This window comes from Anser brachyrhynchus, assembly GCF_964034855.1.
Source record: "Anser brachyrhynchus genome assembly, chromosome: 22".
NCBI classification, from domain to species: Eukaryota; Metazoa; Chordata; class Aves; order Anseriformes; family Anatidae; genus Anser; species Anser brachyrhynchus.
The window spans coordinates 2,948,766-2,965,794 of record NC_137715.1 but is presented as its reverse complement, the minus strand read 5'-3'; the positions used below and the strand labels follow the sequence as shown (position 1 = coordinate 2,965,794).

General features: G+C 59.2%; 3 protein-coding genes and 1 long non-coding RNA gene across 5 annotated transcripts; 1 reads left to right on the top strand and 3 right to left on the bottom strand.

Moving 5' to 3' along the window:
- Positions 1-564: 564 nt before the first annotated feature.
- On the bottom strand, positions 565-2,357 carry CSF3 (colony stimulating factor 3). The gene is made up of 5 exons (XM_080565489.1): positions 2,226-2,357; positions 1,736-1,905; positions 1,314-1,421; positions 1,016-1,162; positions 565-881 (listed from the first exon to the last, which is right to left on the bottom strand). Exons 1-5 carry the CDS (start codon positions 2,239-2,241, stop codon positions 711-713), a joined length of 612 nt encoding a protein of 203 aa, XP_080421615.1. The 5' UTR covers positions 2,242-2,357; the 3' UTR covers positions 565-710.
- A 2,298-nt stretch (positions 2,358-4,655) lies between these two features.
- On the bottom strand, positions 4,656-9,042 carry PSMD3 (proteasome 26S subunit, non-ATPase 3). The gene is given in 13 exon segments (XM_080565486.1): positions 4,656-4,970; positions 5,103-5,153; positions 5,347-5,502; positions 5,800-5,903; positions 5,985-6,104; positions 6,380-6,494; positions 6,617-6,720; positions 6,918-7,108; positions 7,214-7,350; positions 7,551-7,688; positions 7,901-8,091; positions 8,795-8,853; positions 8,855-9,042. Coding segments are annotated over 13 exon segments (1,566 nt in total). The 5' UTR covers positions 8,977-9,042; the 3' UTR covers positions 4,656-4,892.
- Positions 9,043-9,575: 533 nt separating this feature from the next.
- GSDMA (gasdermin A) lies at positions 9,576-16,774 on the bottom strand. Of its 2 annotated transcripts, none has more exons than XM_080565487.1 (10): positions 16,644-16,774; positions 15,085-15,347; positions 14,686-14,893; positions 13,978-14,143; positions 13,787-13,880; positions 12,929-12,976; positions 12,499-12,653; positions 11,938-12,088; positions 11,411-11,484; positions 9,576-10,818 (listed from the first exon to the last, which is right to left on the bottom strand). In XM_080565487.1, the coding sequence occupies exons 2-10, from the start codon at positions 15,296-15,298 to the stop codon at positions 10,582-10,584; spliced, it is 1,347 nt and encodes a 448-aa protein (XP_080421613.1). In that variant the 5' UTR covers positions 15,299-15,347; positions 16,644-16,774; the 3' UTR covers positions 9,576-10,581. The 2 variants fall into 2 exon arrangements, with proteins under 2 accessions (XP_080421613.1, XP_080421614.1); XM_080565488.1 differs by having other exon boundaries at positions 15,085-15,397; positions 16,644-16,713.
- LOC308181826 lies at positions 11,103-11,803 on the top strand. Its single transcript, XR_013941596.1, has 3 exons — positions 11,103-11,222; positions 11,414-11,501; positions 11,670-11,803. It is a non-coding gene; the product is annotated as an uncharacterized lncRNA (long non-coding RNA).
- Positions 16,775-17,029: the final 255 nt, after the last annotated feature.

The window sequence follows — 17,029 nt, the reverse complement described above, 5'->3', positions numbered from 1 at the left end:
ACAAAATACACAGCTCACGAGACCCCGCCAGGGCGGGCTGTGAAATTTCCAGTACGCAAATCCGGGTGCGTGGGACGGGGAGAGCTGCATGCGGCCGCCGTGGGCCCGGGGGCTGCTGCGCGTGAATAAGTTAAAGGGCAATAAATACAAACGCGGCGTGGAGGGGGCGCAGGCGGAGCGAAGCCTCAGCCTCCCCCCCCCCCCCCAAAGGTGGGAGCGGAGAGCACCCCACGGCGCCGCCGTCCTCCCCTCCCTCCTAACCTAACGGCTAATAAATATTAATTAACGTGAATAAGCCTAATAGGAATAACGCCTGTCGGCTCTGTCCCCGCAGGCTGCAGCCTGGGCAGGGAGGTGCTGCTCCGGAGCATCTACAGCTGCGTACGAAGGTGGATTCCCCTGGGCTCAGCGGGACGCCGCGGGGTCACCGCAGCTCCCGGTGCAGGCGGTGCAGGAGCCAAGGCTCGGCCCGGCTCCCAAAACTCCTAGCAGAGATACTCTTTTGTTTAAATATTAAACAAGGGCGATGCTGCGCACAGACGCCCGTGCGCGGATGCCACCGCAGGGCTGGCTGCCCTGCTTGGGGAACCGAAGGGCAGGGGGGGAGCCTCCTCGGCCAGATAAATATTAAATAGCGATAAATATTAAATAAGCGGGAAAGGTCGCTGGGGCTGGGGAATAAATAGCGCGGGGCGGCGCGGGGCCGGGCGTCAGAGGCGGGCGAGGTGCCGCAGCGCCCGGTACGCCGTCTCCAGGAACCGCTGGAAGTTGGCCAGGATGAGGAAGCCGCCGACCTGGTGCTGGAAGCGGGAGGAGAAGGCGGGGAGGGGGCCGCGGCCCTCGGCGGGGAACGTCACTGTGTCCAGGCCCAGGTCCTCCATCTGTGGGTGGGCAGGGGCGCAGGCGTCAGCCCCGGGGCCAGGAACACCCCCGGAGCGCGGTGACGGCGGCGGTGCCGTGGCGGTGGCCACCGGAGCCCCACGTCCCTGTGCCCCCCCCCCCATCCGCCCCTCACCTGCTGCTGGATGTTGGAGGAGAGGTTGGCCGCGTCCAGCTGCAGCGTCTCCACCAGGCCGGCGTGCGAGGGCAGCAGCTCCAGGACAGCGGCGAGGGAGCTGTGGTAGGCGTGGAGCCCGTTGCGGATCTGGCTGAAGCAAGCCTCCTGCGGGCGGCACGGCACGGGGGGGGGGTCAGCAGCGCTCGGCAGAGCCTGGACCCCCCCCCCCCCCATTCCCTGCCCTGACCGCCCCTCCAGAGGGCTGCCCGAGGCTGAGGCCGGGCAGCTCGTGGCAGGGGTGGCCGCTGGCACTCACCGCCTGGAAGCTGGGGCGGTGGCAGTGCTCCAGGGCCACCTGCGTGATGCGCAGGTCCTGCTGCACCAGCAGCAGCTCTTCCTCCTTGCACAGCTGGAAGGTGTCGCACTGCGGACGGGGGGGGGGGCACAGTGTCAGGGCGGCCGCAGGAGCCCGCCACCCCCGTGACGCCCCCACGGGATGCGGGACCCCCTCCCCACCCTTTTCTGGGCATCCGGGGGACGAGGTGGAACCGCTGCTCGCTCGGTGCACGGGGAGGTCCCCGCGCATCCCCCAGGGAGCCCCCTTGGGTGCCGCGGGACCGAGCGGCGAAGGGGGAGGCCGGGGTGTGGGGAGGCCGCTGGCTCCCGGCCCCGCGGTGCCGATAAGGCCAGGGAGGGGAAGGTCACCTTATCTGCGACCCCGCGGTGCCAGCAACTCACCACCACGCGCTGCAGCGCGGCCACATCCCCCTTGATCTTGCGGGTGAACTCGAGGTTCTTGTGCAGGAAGAGCTGGAAGTCCTGGTCCCCCGAGAGCTCGGCCAGCGGCGCCCCGTGCAGCGCCCGCCACGGCGCGCCCAGCAGCGCGCCCAGCACCAGCACCAGCACACCTGCGGGGACAGCGGCTCAGCCACCGCCCGGGGACACCCCGCCACCGACGGCAGCATCCCCAGACATGCTGCTGCCCTCGGGGGCGTTTTGGGTACCGGGGACCCCCACGGGGATGGGTGGTGGCACCGAAGGAACCCCCAGGGATGGAGACCCCTAAAATGGGGAGGGTGAAGGGGACCGCGGCTTCCCACCCACCCCTGGGTGCGTGGGGGGCTCTGGGTGTGCGGGCGCTCCAAGGCAGCGGGTGCTGTGGGTGCTGCAGGTGCTGCGGGTGCTGCGGGGGCAGCGGGTGCTGGGGCCCTCGGCTGCGGGTACTCACGGGTGAGGGAGCACATGGTGCGCGGCTCGGTGTCTCCTCCTGTCTGCGAGCGCAGCCCGGCCCAGCACAGCTCGCTCCTGCCCCGGCTCTGCGCGGCCTCATCGATTAGGGCATTTTATAGACGGCTCCGGGGATTCACACCGATGTGGCAACAGTGCCGATTGCCTCATTGCCTTAATCACCAACATGCAAATCCCAAGCTCGCGCTCGGTGCTCCCGGCTGCTGCCCGCGCCTCGCCGCACCGGGGCTTTCCCGGGGGCCGCGGTGGTGCCGGTGGGCACCCGGCTGGGCCCCGGCACCGGGCAGGTGCCAGGGTGCCGGGTCGGTGCTGGGCGGCGGCGGCGGCGCGGTCACTCATTAACCCGCCCGGCCGGGCTGGATGTGCCCAGCGCTGCGGCAGGGCTCCAGGCAAGGGGTCGGGGGCTTTTCGCAGCCGGCGTCCCGCGGGGCTCGCCGCCAGCCCCGGCCCCTGCGGACGCTGCCCGAGCCCCTCACCCCGGCGTCAGGGCGGGCGGTGTGGGACCGAGGTGAGACCTGGCCCAGGTGCCACGTCCCAGGCTCAGCACCTGGGGCCGGATCCTGCCCCGCTGGGTGCCCCGGGCTGTGCTGTGCTCGGTGTCCCCGCGTGTGGCACCCAGCACCCGGCCGTGCCTGACACCCAGCACCCCCCCCGCCACGGGGAACCGGCCTCGCCAGCCCCTTCGGGGAAGCGGCTGCCAGGGCAGCCCCGGGGAGGGGGGGTGGGGGTGGCTGCTCCCGGTCCCCCCCTCCCCCCGATTCTGACATGGGCTTTGGGCTTGTGCCGGTTCCCGCAAGAGCTTCCAGGAGGATCTGGGCCGGTGCCAGCTGGGCCCCTGCCCGGCACGGGAGGCCCCTGCTCGGCCTGGGAGGATCTGGGCAGGGTGACCCCGGGGCAGGGCTGAACCGGGGCTGAGGGGGTACGGCCTGGGAGGGGGGGGGGGGTGCAGCCCACGGGGACACCCCTGAGCCCCCAGAGCTGCTCCGGCCTCCAGCTGAGGGAAGGAGCCAGCTGGTAGACGCTGCCCAGCTGTGAGCACCACCATTAGCAGGTGTTAACTCTGAAGCCTAATGATGACTTTCCCCTCCCAGGAAGTGGCAGCAGTAAGGGTTCTGCCCTCAGGCCACGTGAGAGGACCTCAGCAGCTTGAGCCTCTTTGTGGGATTTCCTGGAAGAATCCCCCCCCTTTTCTGCCTTTGCTCTCCCCAGCGCTGGAGAGAACCAGGGCCCTTCCAGAGCCGACGAGGGGGGTGCAGCGTGGCTTCGCTGCGGAATCGCCCTGTTCCGCGAAACAGGGCTGCTGCCTCAGCAGGTCGGTGCTTTCAGGATTCGGAGCTGGCTTGGGGTGGGGTTGAATCAGCACCCAGCGTGGCCCGAAGCCCCTCGTGGGCTTTTCTTAGGAAGGAAGTGGTGACCGGACCCGAAACCCTGTGGGTGGTGGTGCGGGGTCAGCACAAACCGCTGCGGTTCTGCCTCGTGGCCACCCTTCCTCTGTGGGGCCTGGCCCCGGACCCTCGGTCCTCTCCTGGCACCCACCAGGATGTGAGTGCTGCCGGGGTGTCCCCAGGGCCGGCTCCAGGGGCTGCACAGGACCAGGGCCACCCTCTCGCCCTCCCTGCCCCATCCTGGCTGGTGGGGTCTGGCCCGGGGACCCCGCTGTTGGCCCCAGAGGGGCCGGATCCATCCCCCGGGGCTGCCCCATGCTTGACCCGCAGCCCCTGGCCGCCAGCCCAGCATGGGTGCGCCGGGAGATTCCCAGATTTTCCCCCCAAGGAGCACAGCTGGGCCCAGATGCTGGCGGGACTTACCCATGGTGGCTGCGTGGCCCCCGCCCTATCATCCCCCTCCCCGGTTTGGTGTCCGTGGGGCCCCGCCTGGCCTGGTGCTGATACCTTTTGCAGCGGGGGTCAGGGGATGGACTGTGGGGCTCAGCCCCTTCCCGAGGCTGTGCTGCCCTTCGGTGCAGGCTGGCGCGCGGCGCTGGGCCCCGTAATCCCAGCATTGGCAGGACAAAGCGGAGCTGGAGGGGCCCGTCGGCACCGGGCCCAGTCACCCCCAGCCACTGGTGGCCAGGGCTGAGCAGCCCCCAGCCCCGGGGAGGGCAGCAGGCACCAGGTGTGGGCTCCCAGTAGGGCTCCAGCTCCCCCTGGGAGCACAGCAGGGTCCTGTGCTCGCTTTCAGACACAAACCACAGCAGCAGCAGGGCAGGTTGGTGTGGTTTTTTTTTCCAGCTTTTATTTTAAAAGTCATAATTGAAGCTTAACAAAGTCTGACCCCTTTATTGTTGCAAGAGCCGGCGGCAGCCGCGGTGCCTGGGGAGCGCTGCCGGTGCCCCCGCCTGCCCTGGCCCCCGCTTTCCCCAGGAGCTCCCGACCCCGGGGCTCGCAACAACTGATCACAAGCAACCTTAGAAGAATGTTTGTTTATTGGGGAAGGGGCTTCCCTCGGAGGGTGGCAGGGGAGTGGAGAGCAGGGCCTGTGGCTGCAGGCCCAGGGAACCCACGTGTCCCCCACCCCCAGGACAGACATGCAGGGATTTATAAAAGAAAGGCAGATTGGGGGCCGGGGCCGCGTGGGGCAGCTCCCCTCAGACAGCATCTTCCCTAGGAACAAATAATAAAAAAAAAAATACAGCCAGGCCAGAGGGTCACGGGAAACCATCGTCATCGTCCTCTGCCATTTCCTTTGCGAACTCCAGGTCCTGCTGCTCGCGCTCCCGGCGCTCCTGGAAAGCAAGGGCCCAAGTTGGGGACAGGCAGGGGACAGGAGCTGAGTCCCGCCAGTCACTGGCCACTGGGCCACAGCGCGAGCCCAGCGGGGCTCCCAGCGCCTGCCCTGGTGCCAGGTGAGAGCTCACCTCTGCAGATTCCAAGTCCTTGTTGTAAGATTTGGGGGGGAACCTCATGGCCTGGAGGAACAAGGGAGAAGCCATGAGCCCAGAAATGCCCCAGCTCCGCCCCGCTGTCCCCTTCGCTCAAACCAGCTCCATCGCAGCCTGAGCTGGAGCTGCCTTCTCCCTCCGTGCTGCCCAAGCCTGCGCGCAGCCCAGTGGGATCCCCCAGTGCCCCCACAGCCTCCCAGCACGAGCCCAGCACGCTCACCTTGACCGACATGTTGTGGATGTCGAGGCAGAAGGAGATGCGCTGGTGAAACGCCAGCTGGGGCTCCCGGGTGGAGTAGATGTCGATCATTTCTTTGGACTGGACGTAGCCCTTCTCGTGGTTAATGCTGGCCTCGATCACGCCGTCCCGGATGGCCTGCAAGCCGGAGGGCACGCGGTCAGGGCACCCGCTGTCTCTGAGGGCTGGGGCAGCGGTTTAGAGCGAAGGAGGTGGCGCTGTGACAGGAGCAGGGGGGCTCAGGACGGCGTGCGGAGAGGGGACTCGGCGCCCTCGGTGTCCCCAGCACCCCCTGGGAGGGATCCCCTCAACCGAAGAGCAGCAGCTGCCCCAGGGAGGCAGCGCTGCGGGGACGGGGCGGGAGCAGCCTGGCTGTGAGAAAGGCAGGGACAAGGTTTGGGACGAGGTTTAGGATGAGGTTTCCTACGCAGGTACCTTGGCCACGATGAACTCGGCGTCCTCGGGGCTGTCCAGCTGCAGCTTCTGGGCGATATCGGCCAGGGAGATGCGGGAGTAGGAGAGGCTGATCATGCGGACGCCTGAGGGGGAGGGACGGAGTGGAGCACCGCCCTGCACGCCCGTGGTGGCGGCAGTCCCCGGCTGCCCCAGGGACGCCCTACCTGTCTTGATGACGTTGTGCCTTAACCGAATGATCAGGGTGTAGGTGCCGTCGGCCTGGAACTTGTCCCCAAACTGATCAAGGACCTGGTTGAACTTGGCCAGGTTTCCAGTCCTGACAGCTGGAGCAGGGGTGGGGGGGAACGCAGAGGAGAGAACGTGTAAGGGAGGGCGGCAGCAAGGGCTGGGGCACCGCGGGGAGTGCGGGGCAGGGCTGACTCCATCCGCCCCTCTCACGAGGGGAAGGAAAAGCCCTCCGAAAACTGACCGGGGCATCAGGCTGGCCCGGGGGGCAGCCCGCAGCCGGCTCCCACCAAGGGGTGAGGAGCCCCCGAGGCCTCCCGCTCCCCCGAAGCGGGGCGCGCGGCGCCAAAGCAGCGGAGCAGGGGCGTTGTACCCTGAGTCAGGAGGAAGTAGGGCATGAGCGACCGCTTGAGGGAGGGCTGCCTGAACTGCAGCCTGTCCGGGATCTCCCCGAGCAGCAGTTCCACCACGATCAGCAGCTTGTGCACCTGGAGCACAAAGAGAGCCTGAGTCCCCGCGGGGCCCAGCCCGGCCCCCAGGGGAGCGCGGACCCCGTGCCCGGGGGGCACCGAAGGCCGCGAGCACTCGGGCGCTCCCCGCACCCGCTCACCGTCTGCTTGAAGCCGACGGCCGTGTGCTGCGGCGCCTTGCGCAGGGCGTTCGTCATGGTCCTCCGCGCCTCCGAGTACTCCAGCTGAATGGCCTTGATGCGCCCTGGGAGAGGGGGGAAGAGCGTTCACACGGGGCTGAGGGCGGTTTGGAAAAGCCACCGAGCGAATCCAAACGGACGGGGATTCGCATCCCGCCCGGGAGCCCCAGCCCTGAGCCTCAGCGGGGTTCTCTGCAGGGCCAGAGGTGCAGCCTCCCGCATCCTGAGCTGCCAGCACCGCCCGGGACCCCGCGCGTCTCACCTGTGTAATAGAGATAGCGGGCCCACTCGTTGTTGTTGGCCTGCTCGGGGAACACGGACTTGGAGACGAGCTTCTCCGCTTGGTCGTAGAGGTTGTAGTGGAGATAGTTCCTCAGCAGCAGGTTGAGGAGCGTGGCCTGCCCGTCGGCGTCGTGGCGCAGCGTGGCTGTCCGCAGCCGGGCGTGCAGGAAGCTACGGTGCAGGGGAGGGGAAAGGACAGTGTGTTGGGGAGGGTGGCGGGGGAAGAAACCCAGGGAGAGCCCACAGACAGCGCGGGGCATGCGGGGCCAGCCCTACCTCCTGACCACGTCGAGTTTATTCAGGAACTCGTAGATCCGCGAGTGGTAGTAATAACACTTTGCCACCACCAGGTCGAGGGCCCGGCGGTTTTGGGAACTGATCTTCTGCATCAGGTCGTCAGACACCTTCTGAGCCTGCAGGAGGGAAACGGAGCAGATGAAACGCCGCCCGGGAGGAGTGGGAAGTCTGACAGGGCTGCAGGACCGCCGCGGGTCAGGGCTGCAGGCCCTAAAGGCTGCCTCCAAGCAGAGCTGAAGCCACCGGGGGACCGTGAGGCAGGCCCAGCAGCGCCCCGGGAAGGGCTCAGGTTCAGACAGGGCTCCGGGAACCTCACCTCCGGATACCGCTTGCTGTTCATCAGGTAAATCACGAGCAGCAGCTGCAGGTAGGTCTCCACTTCTGGCAAGAGAGGGGCTGAGGCTGCTTTCCCCGTCCGCGGGCGGAACTGCAACTCTGCTTCCATGTCCATGGGCTGCGGAGGGAAGGCACGGGCTGGGCTCCGGCCCCTGTCCCACCCCCCGTCCCCTGCTGCTGCCCACCCACAGCTCCAACACCCCTGCCCCAAGTGAGCCTGTCCCCACAGGGCCACCCCACCCGGGGCTGGAGCGAGCCCCGTCATGTCCCGTGTGCTCCCAAACATCGGGGGCGAGGTCCCCGGCACCCCCAGGCTCCCTGTCCCCGCACCTCCTCCAGGAAGCCGAGGAGGAAATCCCGCACGGCGCTGTTGGAGGTGAAGAAGCCGTGGATGGCTTTGTGCAGCACGTTGGGGTTGAGGCGGCGCGAGGTGGAGGGCAGGGCCCGCAGGGCGCGCAGGACGTAGCGCGGCTCCTTCCCCGACACGGCCTTCTCCAGCTGCTTCACGTGCTCCTTGATGTCTGCAGCAGCGGGCGGCGCAAGTCAGGGCCTCTCCTGGCCCCGGGACGCCGCCAGCTTCCAGGCTCCCACCCCGCTCTCAGGGGTGTGCAGCCCCGACGGAGGTGCTGGGACCCCCCCCCGGCTCCCCTTGCAGCTTCGTGGAGCTCCCCCTGCCCTCACCACCCGTCCCCTGGGGGGGTCCCCAAAATGCACCGCTCTCCCCAACCACCCCCCAGTCCTTTTGCCCGCCCAGACCCCAATTCTTTCCCTGTACCTCCCCCACCCCCCCCACTCCCCTCTACACCCCCAGCGCTGCTCCATCCCCTCATGGCAGTGCTGGGGGGGGAAGGGGGGGGGTCAAGAAGGATCCCACAGCTCCCTTCCCCCTTCCATCCTGACCCCCTCCCCCCCAGGTCCCCTCCTCTCTACCTCCTTTCTCTTTCTGACCCTCCTCCTCCTACCGATTTCCCTCCCCATCTCCCCCCCCCCGACCCCCTCCCCGCTCCCTCCCTCCCCCCTATAGACCCCCCCTTCCTCCTGACCCCCCCCCACTCCCTCCTCCCTCCCATCCCCCTATGGACCCCCCCCTTCCTCCTTAACCCCCCCCTCCCTCCTCACCAATCCCCCCCACTCCCTCTTTCCCCACTATGGATCCTCCCCCACTCCCTCCCGACCCCCTACGGACCCCCCCTTCCTCCCGCCCCCCCCCTTCCCCCCCCTCACCCTCCAGTGTCACAGCATCCAGCTCCCGCTGGGGCTGCTTCTCCCCGCCCGCCTCCCCCCCCGCCCCCCCCCGCCGCCTCCTCCTGCATCTCCACGTCGGGGGGGGGCGGCGCGGGCGGCGGCCCGTCGGGGGGCGCCTTGGCCTTGTCGCCGCGGCGGCGGGCGGCGCCCTCCTGCTTCATGGCCGGGCCGCGCCGGCCGTGACACTGCAACAAGCGCGGGGCACGCCGGGAACGGCCAGGCGCGACCAGCCGAGCCCGCCGCCAGGCACGCGCTGTCGAGCGCCGAGAGCGCTCGGCTCCTGCCGTCGAGGCTGTTCGGGTGTTTCCGGACTCCGCTCGGGTGTTTCCGGACTCCGCTCGGGTGTTTCCGGACTCCGCTCGGGTGTTTCCGGCCGTTGCCAGACTCCGCTCGGGTGTTTCCGGACTTCGCTCGGGTGTTTCCGGCCGTCGCCCGACTCCGCTCGGGTGTTTCCGGCCGCCGCTCGGGTATCGCCCGACTCCGTTCGGGTCCTCCCGCCCGTCTCGTAGCGCATGCGCACGCCGTTTCCCGCCCGCTGGCTGAGGGAGGCGCGAGGCCCCCACCACCCGCCTCAGTCTCGGTTCTCCCACCCCGGCCCGTTCCGCCCGCCCTGCCCGCCTCAAGGCTCCGCTGCCCCGGGGGCTGTGTGGGTCCAGGCCGCCGGTGGGTGGCTCTGGGTGGCTGAAAGCACCCGCGGGTTCACAAGTTGCCTTTACAAGCACCCCCGTGTTCACAAATTGCATTTACGAGCATCCCAGTGTTCCATAAGGGATTGTTCTTTATTAAGCAGCTCTCAGGACATTCGTGTCGTTATTTTAAAGCAGTAATTGTTTCACAGAATCAGAAAAGCAGAATGGCTGAGGTTGGAAGGGACCCCCAAAGACCACGCAGTCCAACCCCCCTGCCGAGCAGGGTCACACAGAGCCCCTTGCACAGGATGGCACCCACCTGGGTTTTGGATATCTCCGGAGAAGGAGACTCCAAAACCTCTCAGGGCAACCCGTTTCGATGCTCTGTCACCTCACGGTGAAGAAGTGTCCCCCCCCACATTCAGCCAGAACCTCCTGTGCTTCAGTTTGTGCCCGCCGCCTCTCGTCCTGCCTCTGGGCACAACCGAAAAGAGACCGGCTCCATCCTCTCGATACCATTAATACATTAATGAGGTCTCCCCTCAGACTTCTCTTTTCCAGGCTGATCAGGCCTGGTTCTTTCAGCCTGTCCTCATACAAGACGTACTCCAGTCCTCTAACCATCTTTGTAGCCCTTACGCCTCACTACCACTTAGGGGGTGTTGTTGTGGGGTCACGGCGCCGTTTCACTGCGTGTGGGACACCAAAATGCCCTGAGGTCCCAGGGCTCCCCGCTGTCGCACAGGGATGGAAATGCACCCAGGCCTTCACCTTCCAAGTATTTGTGAATGATTGCAGTGTATCTCTGTACCTTTTTGATTAATTCTTTTCATTAAAAGTGATCACGTGCAGTACGGCTGACGGGACTGGGACTCTCTGGGGTAGTGGGTTATTCAGTTAGCACTCTACATTCATATGGGGGAAAAATTAATGTTGATATCCAGCCTCAGGCTTCTATTAGCAGCTTTGTTGATTTAAATCTGCTCAGAAATGGGTGGGAAAAGCAGCTCTGAGCACTTAAAAGGGTGCCTCGCCTACACAGGGATGAAATTTCAAAAGAGACTTAAGGTAATAGCTTTTCAATTACATTGTTAAATCGCTCCCTTTAAATCAGCCCTAACTGAGGACATGTGTAGCCTATTCTGAGTTACTCAGGAGATCTAGTGAATACAGAGATGCGTACAGGGCTTCGAGGGCTAAGAAGCCTTCTTCATCGCAGATAGCAAATTCATTTTTTGGGATCCTCACTCCACTCATCTCGAGCATTGCGATGGTTGTTTTATCTTCCCCATCCGCCGAGAAGGGGAGCAAGATGTCACCCCCACCAGAACGCCACTCTGTGTCTTCTGTCTTGCATTTGAAGAAGCGCTCAACCTTTGCAGCAAAAACAAAAAAAGCAAAATCTTAACATGGGATTGTTAAAATTTTGGGATTGTTAAAATTTTAACAGTCCCATCTGTGGAAGCTCTTAAGTAATGATCCCTGACTTGTGAAGTGCTTTCTCATCTTACAGGCCCTCTAAACAATGCACTTTTCTGTATGGGGCCTTTTACCCTGGGAAATTTTCATGCTTGTGTATTGAGTTCAATTTCCTGTAAACCAGTTATGTCCAAAAAAACTAAAGGTCGTTTTCTTCTTTTTTAATCTGGAGCTAAATAAACCAGCAAATTCTGACCATGCTTTCAAGAAAAATGGTAGTCAGCTGGATCTAATTTACTGCTTATTATCAGTGAAACAGTTGTTAGAAATCTTTGTGTTTGGGGGAGATTCCTTTCAGAGTAAGTATTTTGATTCCTGCCAAGTTTGAAGCAGTTATTCATTCCTTTCTTTTCAGCATTACTTTGAGTTGTGATACTGCTGCTATTGCCATAATCGAAACGTTGCTTTGCCTGACATAACACTGCCCCCTGCCCTCCTGTGCTTTATTTTCAGCCAGATGTCAGTAATGTATGTTCTGTTCTCTCACCAGGTTACGCTGATGTCGCACAGCCTTCTTTTCCAGGGATTCTAGCAGGACCAGCCGCTGTTCCTCTGTTTGCTCTGGAGAACGAAAAGAGGTATGTAACAAAACACCCGCCAATTTGTTTTAGAGACAACTAGCGAGGTAAGAAGGGTGACGGTCTTGCTCAGAACGCTTGCTTGGTCAGAAGTTCTTTAGACTTCTTGAACTGAATTAATTGCGTGGCCTCCCTGTGAGATGAATAAAGCCATTGCTCTGTGCACAGGTGACATTAGCAAGCGTACAAGCAGCAGCGCAGGCTGAAGGCTGACGAGAGGCTCAGACCGAGTTTTGTGGCAGCGTTGGGAAAAGAACTTTGGAATTTGTACTGCAGTTTCCGTCATGTAATCTTGCCGTCTTTACATTGCTTTATGTAAATTCTCTGCAAGCCTCTCTGTAAGTTTTCTGTAGTTTGTTAGTTTTGCAGGTAGGAATGCACTTAATGTAGTCTAGTACTACTGGATTTCCCTATTAAAGTGGCCAGAAAGCCTTACCACTGAGAGCATCGAGAGTGTAGTAAACTGCTTCTGCCAGGCTATGGAGATCGTTTCTTGAAAGAGACTGTAAGCTGCTCAGCATGTCTTTTAGCTTTGGGCTCTGTGTTGTCAGCTCACAAGTATTAGTTTCATAATAAACTGCTTCCATCTAGGGGAATAAGAGAGAGAAATTTCAGGATTTAAGAGACGATTCTGTTGATAGTTCTTTGCAATATACCTGGAGAAGCAAGTGTATGAAGTCCTGTAATGTTTTTTTTTGCTCCTCCTTAAGCTATTTATGAGGTTAACATTGAACATTTAGCATTCACAGTTAAATGCAGAATATGGAATTTAAATACTTTGATACCATCAGATAAATTTAGTCTATATTCAGGACATATTTCAGAAGCTCGCTGTGTACTGAGGACCTCCTTTCTCCGCGCAGTGATGGAGACCAGGCACGTGCTGAGTGGAGGATTTGGGGTTGGTAGTTGTGGTACAAGAGCAGACTTGGGACAGGAGGTCTGATAACAGATATCTTTACTTACAAATCCTGGCAGTATGAAGAACTTTGCTTACTTTCTGGGCCAATTCTTGAAAGATATCCTTGTCTCTCAATGCAACTTTGATGGCTTCTAAAAACGTGCCCCTCAGCTCAACAGGCAGCTGGGAGAAAGCTTGGCAGTTCTGCTTTACTTCTTTCTTCAGCACTCCAAATTGTCCCTGTGTGATACCTGGAAACCAGAAAGAGTGTCCAAACATTTCTCTTTTAAACTAGGCAGTCCTACAGAAAGATCACCGGCATCCCGAAGTTTAGAATTCGAAACATTTCTAGGAGTATTTTTGAAAGTAATGCCCGGTTTTGAGTTGGACAGTTGTCACGGCGCAGGTAGTAGGCAGTAGTGGCAGTAACCACTGCTGCGTGGGGTTCGTACTAGCCCGAGAGAGTCCACCTTACCCAAATGAGGTAAAAGTAGTGCAAGTGGAAGTATTGAAGTACGTTGCTTACCATCAGATACGAATGTTGATGTATTATTCTCTGGGATATGGTGAATACCTGCAACAGTATAAAAAGGGAGTTGCTAATTTAGAAAATATTTAGAGCTGGAGAGGTAGTGTTGGTTGGTTTGGTCTTTTTTTTGAGTCTGAAGGTAGTAGTATCACAGTTCTCAAATCTCACGTGGTAACTGTGGGTCAGACTGGTATTTGCACCCTTACCTACAGTCTTCTGCCTGCTCATTTCAGGGTTCATTTAAACTCCATCATTTCTAGACCCCCTCCTCTGCTGTCACATGCCTCCTATTAGGGCCTGCGCTGGCCAAAGCCTGTGCTAAAATACATCGAATTTAAATGGCCTCTTGTACTCGATGGGATCCACGCAGGCACGAAGCACAGGGGGAAGCAAGCCAAATCTCAAATCCCGTGGCAGGCGTCAGGGATGTCCCTCCTTCCTCTGCCTAGCCAGCGCGAGCACCCCTGCCCAGTGCTCCCACCAAAGCCTCGGCCGCCCGGTTTTCTCCCTGGCACTTTTCTTCTGAGGAGGAAAGAAAACACGCCAGAACCACCTTTGTCCTCTGCGCCAGTTTTTCAAGAGGAGCTGTCCCTGCAGTTCATGAAATGTCGAGCTGGGAATTCCTTTACCTTGCTTTCATTTTCTTACCACCCCTCCCTGCAAACTGCGTTGCTTTCCCAGGTTGCCCTTTTAACTTGTGTACTGAGCCTTTCCCACGTGATTTCTGCTATTTCTATTGTGTTTGTGCTTGCAGATGAGCTACGGGTGGCCGAGGGGCTGAGTGACATTTTAGAAAATGTTTTTGCTGCGTTGTTTCCCGAATGGAGGAGTTGGTAGGTTCTGAAAGTTACTCACCCCATTCCGCATCTTTAATGGTCACCTGGATCACCCTGAAGGCTAGGATGCAGCCCTTGGGTATGGTTATGCTTTGTTTCCTCATGCTGGTACCCTGGTTGGTTAAAAAAATAAAATAAAATCTGTTACTGGCCTGAATGGCATGCAGGGGGCCAGGAAGGACTGACTCCTGAGCTGGAGAGGAACCAAACCTTTGCAAAAAACTTGGCATAAAGCTGGGCCACGAATTTTCCTGTTGCCTTGGTGGATTCTTCATAGCTGACCTCCTCTGAGGCTTCTATCGTTTTGTGAACCACGTATAAATTCTGTTCATCCTTCCGTAGTTGCTGAATGAAGGGGTGATTCGTGTTGACTTTTCTAGAGGAGAGAAAGGATGCAATATCTCCGCTAAACGTGCCTCTGTATGTGAGTTATGCCAAAAGTAGCGTAGCCTACTTAGAGCCACAGCTTGTCCCCTTTCTCCTGCTACACAAGGACACAAATATCACAATGTGAGGGGCTTCTGGGGGGGAAAACGGTGGCAGAAACTAGGCTGTAATTCCTGCTGTCCTCATTGCATTTTGCTTCTGTGTCTGAGGGGGACCATGGCAGCAAGGCCTGTCCTGGGCGGCCATGTAGGCGATCTGTCCTCATCTGTGCGCTCCTTGCCGGGTACAAACCATGAGAAAAGGTGGCTTGACTTGCATGGAGGTGCTCCGCTTTCTGAATAACAAAGAAATCTATAAGCATTACAAAGCTGCAGCTTTACCACCTCTCTTCCCTGTCCTCCAGAAGTGGGCATAGCTACCGGCCTGCGTGGTCTCAGGCTTTAATTCGGTGTTGGCTGTTGAGAAAACCTTGTGTGCGTGAGGCAGAGGAGTACGACTGGAGGGCGCGTTCTCTGGTTGTGTCTGCCTTACCTTTCTGTCGTCAGCACATCGAGTTGCTGTACTGGTAGGTGCCTTTCTTCCATCTTGATGGACCACTTTTTGGAGAAAGAGGCAGACCCTCCTAGTTCTACCAGCGTGGGTTCGGTGGCAACGCTCACAGCCCCATCGACTCGGTCACAGGCACTTCCCGCGGTTGCATACTGCCTCGAGTCTTGCTGGTCTCTGCCGAGAAGGGACTCTGAAATGATTCGAAGAGTTAGTTAGCGTGGTTACACAGACAGTGTTATGGCTGTCGTCCATACAGAAAAGACGCAGCGTGGTAGAGTTCAGGCACAAATGAATCCTTAATTAGCCATTGCAAGGAAGCAGGATGATGCAAGTGTTTTGCCTGTGGAAATTATAAGCAAGAATGATAAATGTGGACTTTACCGTCACTTTTACCGTCTTTTCCAGGCAGCAGCACGTCGTGGAGTTTATATTCTGTCCGTTTGTAGGAGGGAAATGGGCGGAATGCGGTTTTTCTTTTTCTTCTAACTAGACAGTGAATTCTGAAATGGTCTTGGTCGACGATACTTTCGACTGGAACCAGCTCTCCCTTTGGATCCATTTGCTTTGCCACATTTTGGGTGACTTTTTTAAACATTCTGCTGCGGCTTGATAAATTCCGGAACCGAGAGGAAGCGTGCTTGTGCCTTAGGAAATAGGCAAGACAAGCAAAGTGACTTGTAATACAAGCAGAAGACTGTAACAAAATGCATTACTCCTTAATTTTTAAGGATAATAACCCCCCAAAGCCTCCATTAGTACAAGGACGCAGCGTGCATAAGGTTGTTGGAGGGAAGCACGTGGCGAGGTAGGATTAGCAGCTGTGGCTCGCTCGTTAGGCTTAGTGGGGCTTATCCTTGCCTGCGGTGTAACTTCAGTCGTTGCAGAACTGAGAACGCAGCTAGCTGCTGCTGCGGGACGGAGCCTCAGTGCTGCTGGTCTCACTGGAGACATTTCATCGCTTGCATGTACCCAGCACAGAGCGTAACAATTTTCATTACTAAAACCAGGCACGGCTGCTTAACCGTCTATACCGCCTATCGTGGTCCTAAGTACTTGAATCTCTAATACATTGCCCTTACACAAGGTTTAACTTTTTTTTTTATCATTTTTTTTTGCCGTTTTTTTTTAGTTTCTTCATAAGCACTGCTTCTGCGTTTTTCCCCTTGGGCCTTGATGCCTGACGGATGAGTAAGGCTTTGCCCTGTTTCGAAATAGCCTTAGAAAACTGATTCCGTTGGTCTCTAAGGAAGTGAAAGCGTTGAGGACAGTGGGCTGGGGAAATGGGAACGCTTGTTCTGTGCCAAGGTGTTCCTCAGCATTTCGGGTTCGTTTTGTCTGTACCCCTTCTCCCCCAAACCATGACATGCCCGCAGAGCTGCAGGTTCCCCCGCGGAGGAAAGCTGGGTGTTGGAGGGAGAGAAAAGAAATTGCCCTCCGAGTCCCGTTGCAGCTGGTTTCGACTCCAAAGTTTCGGTTTTGCTTATTACGCCCTTCGGTATAGGTACGTATGGCACAGGGAAGGACAACTTTAATTTACAAATGAAACTTCTTTAGGTGCTGGTGTGGTCTCTCCCTTCTGCGCCCTGCTTTATCGAGTCCTGTTAAATAGCAACAGCTCCCTGCCTGTGGCTCAGACGAACAGCTCCCATTCATCTGGGGTGCCTGGGGAGCTTTTCTTTCCCTCTGTCTTGCTTTAATGCGCCCCAGGGGACTGAAAAAAAAACAGACTTGGTGAGTCTGATTCTTTGGGGAGTTACTGTCATGTCAGGAAGGAGGTACGCTGCCGGGGGAAGCGGCAGTCCTGGCTGCCTAACGTGGGATGGATTCGGCAGTGCCTGCGGGACACATTCCATTGGAAGATTTCAAAACCAGATAAAACCTAGCAAGAACTAACGATTTGCTCTCCCCCTCTGCTGTACGCAAAGCTTTAAAAAACGTACCTGCCTGTTTGCGGAGCGAAACGCCTTCTCTTATCTCGCAGGTGGTGGGAAAGGCCGGGGCGTGCGTCTGTGCCGCTGGAGCGATGCAGGCGTCTGTCAGCAGTGGGGCGAGGCAGCTGCTCCCTGCCTGCTTCCTGGCCGGTTCCGGAAGCACCAAACTTATTTTAAGGGCAAAGTCAGCAAACAGCTGCAGATGCAAAGTCCTTGCCCGAAAGCTTTTTTGCTGACCGGTCATTCTGTGGTCTGCCGCCATGCTCCGTTACCACATCCGTAGGTAACTCGTCTGGAGGCCACTTGGTTATTCCCAGGCTTCTGGCGTGGTTCTGGTTTTCCGATCGCGAGCCGCTGGGATGGGGAACAGCGCGTTGTGGCCTGGGAGCGATCTC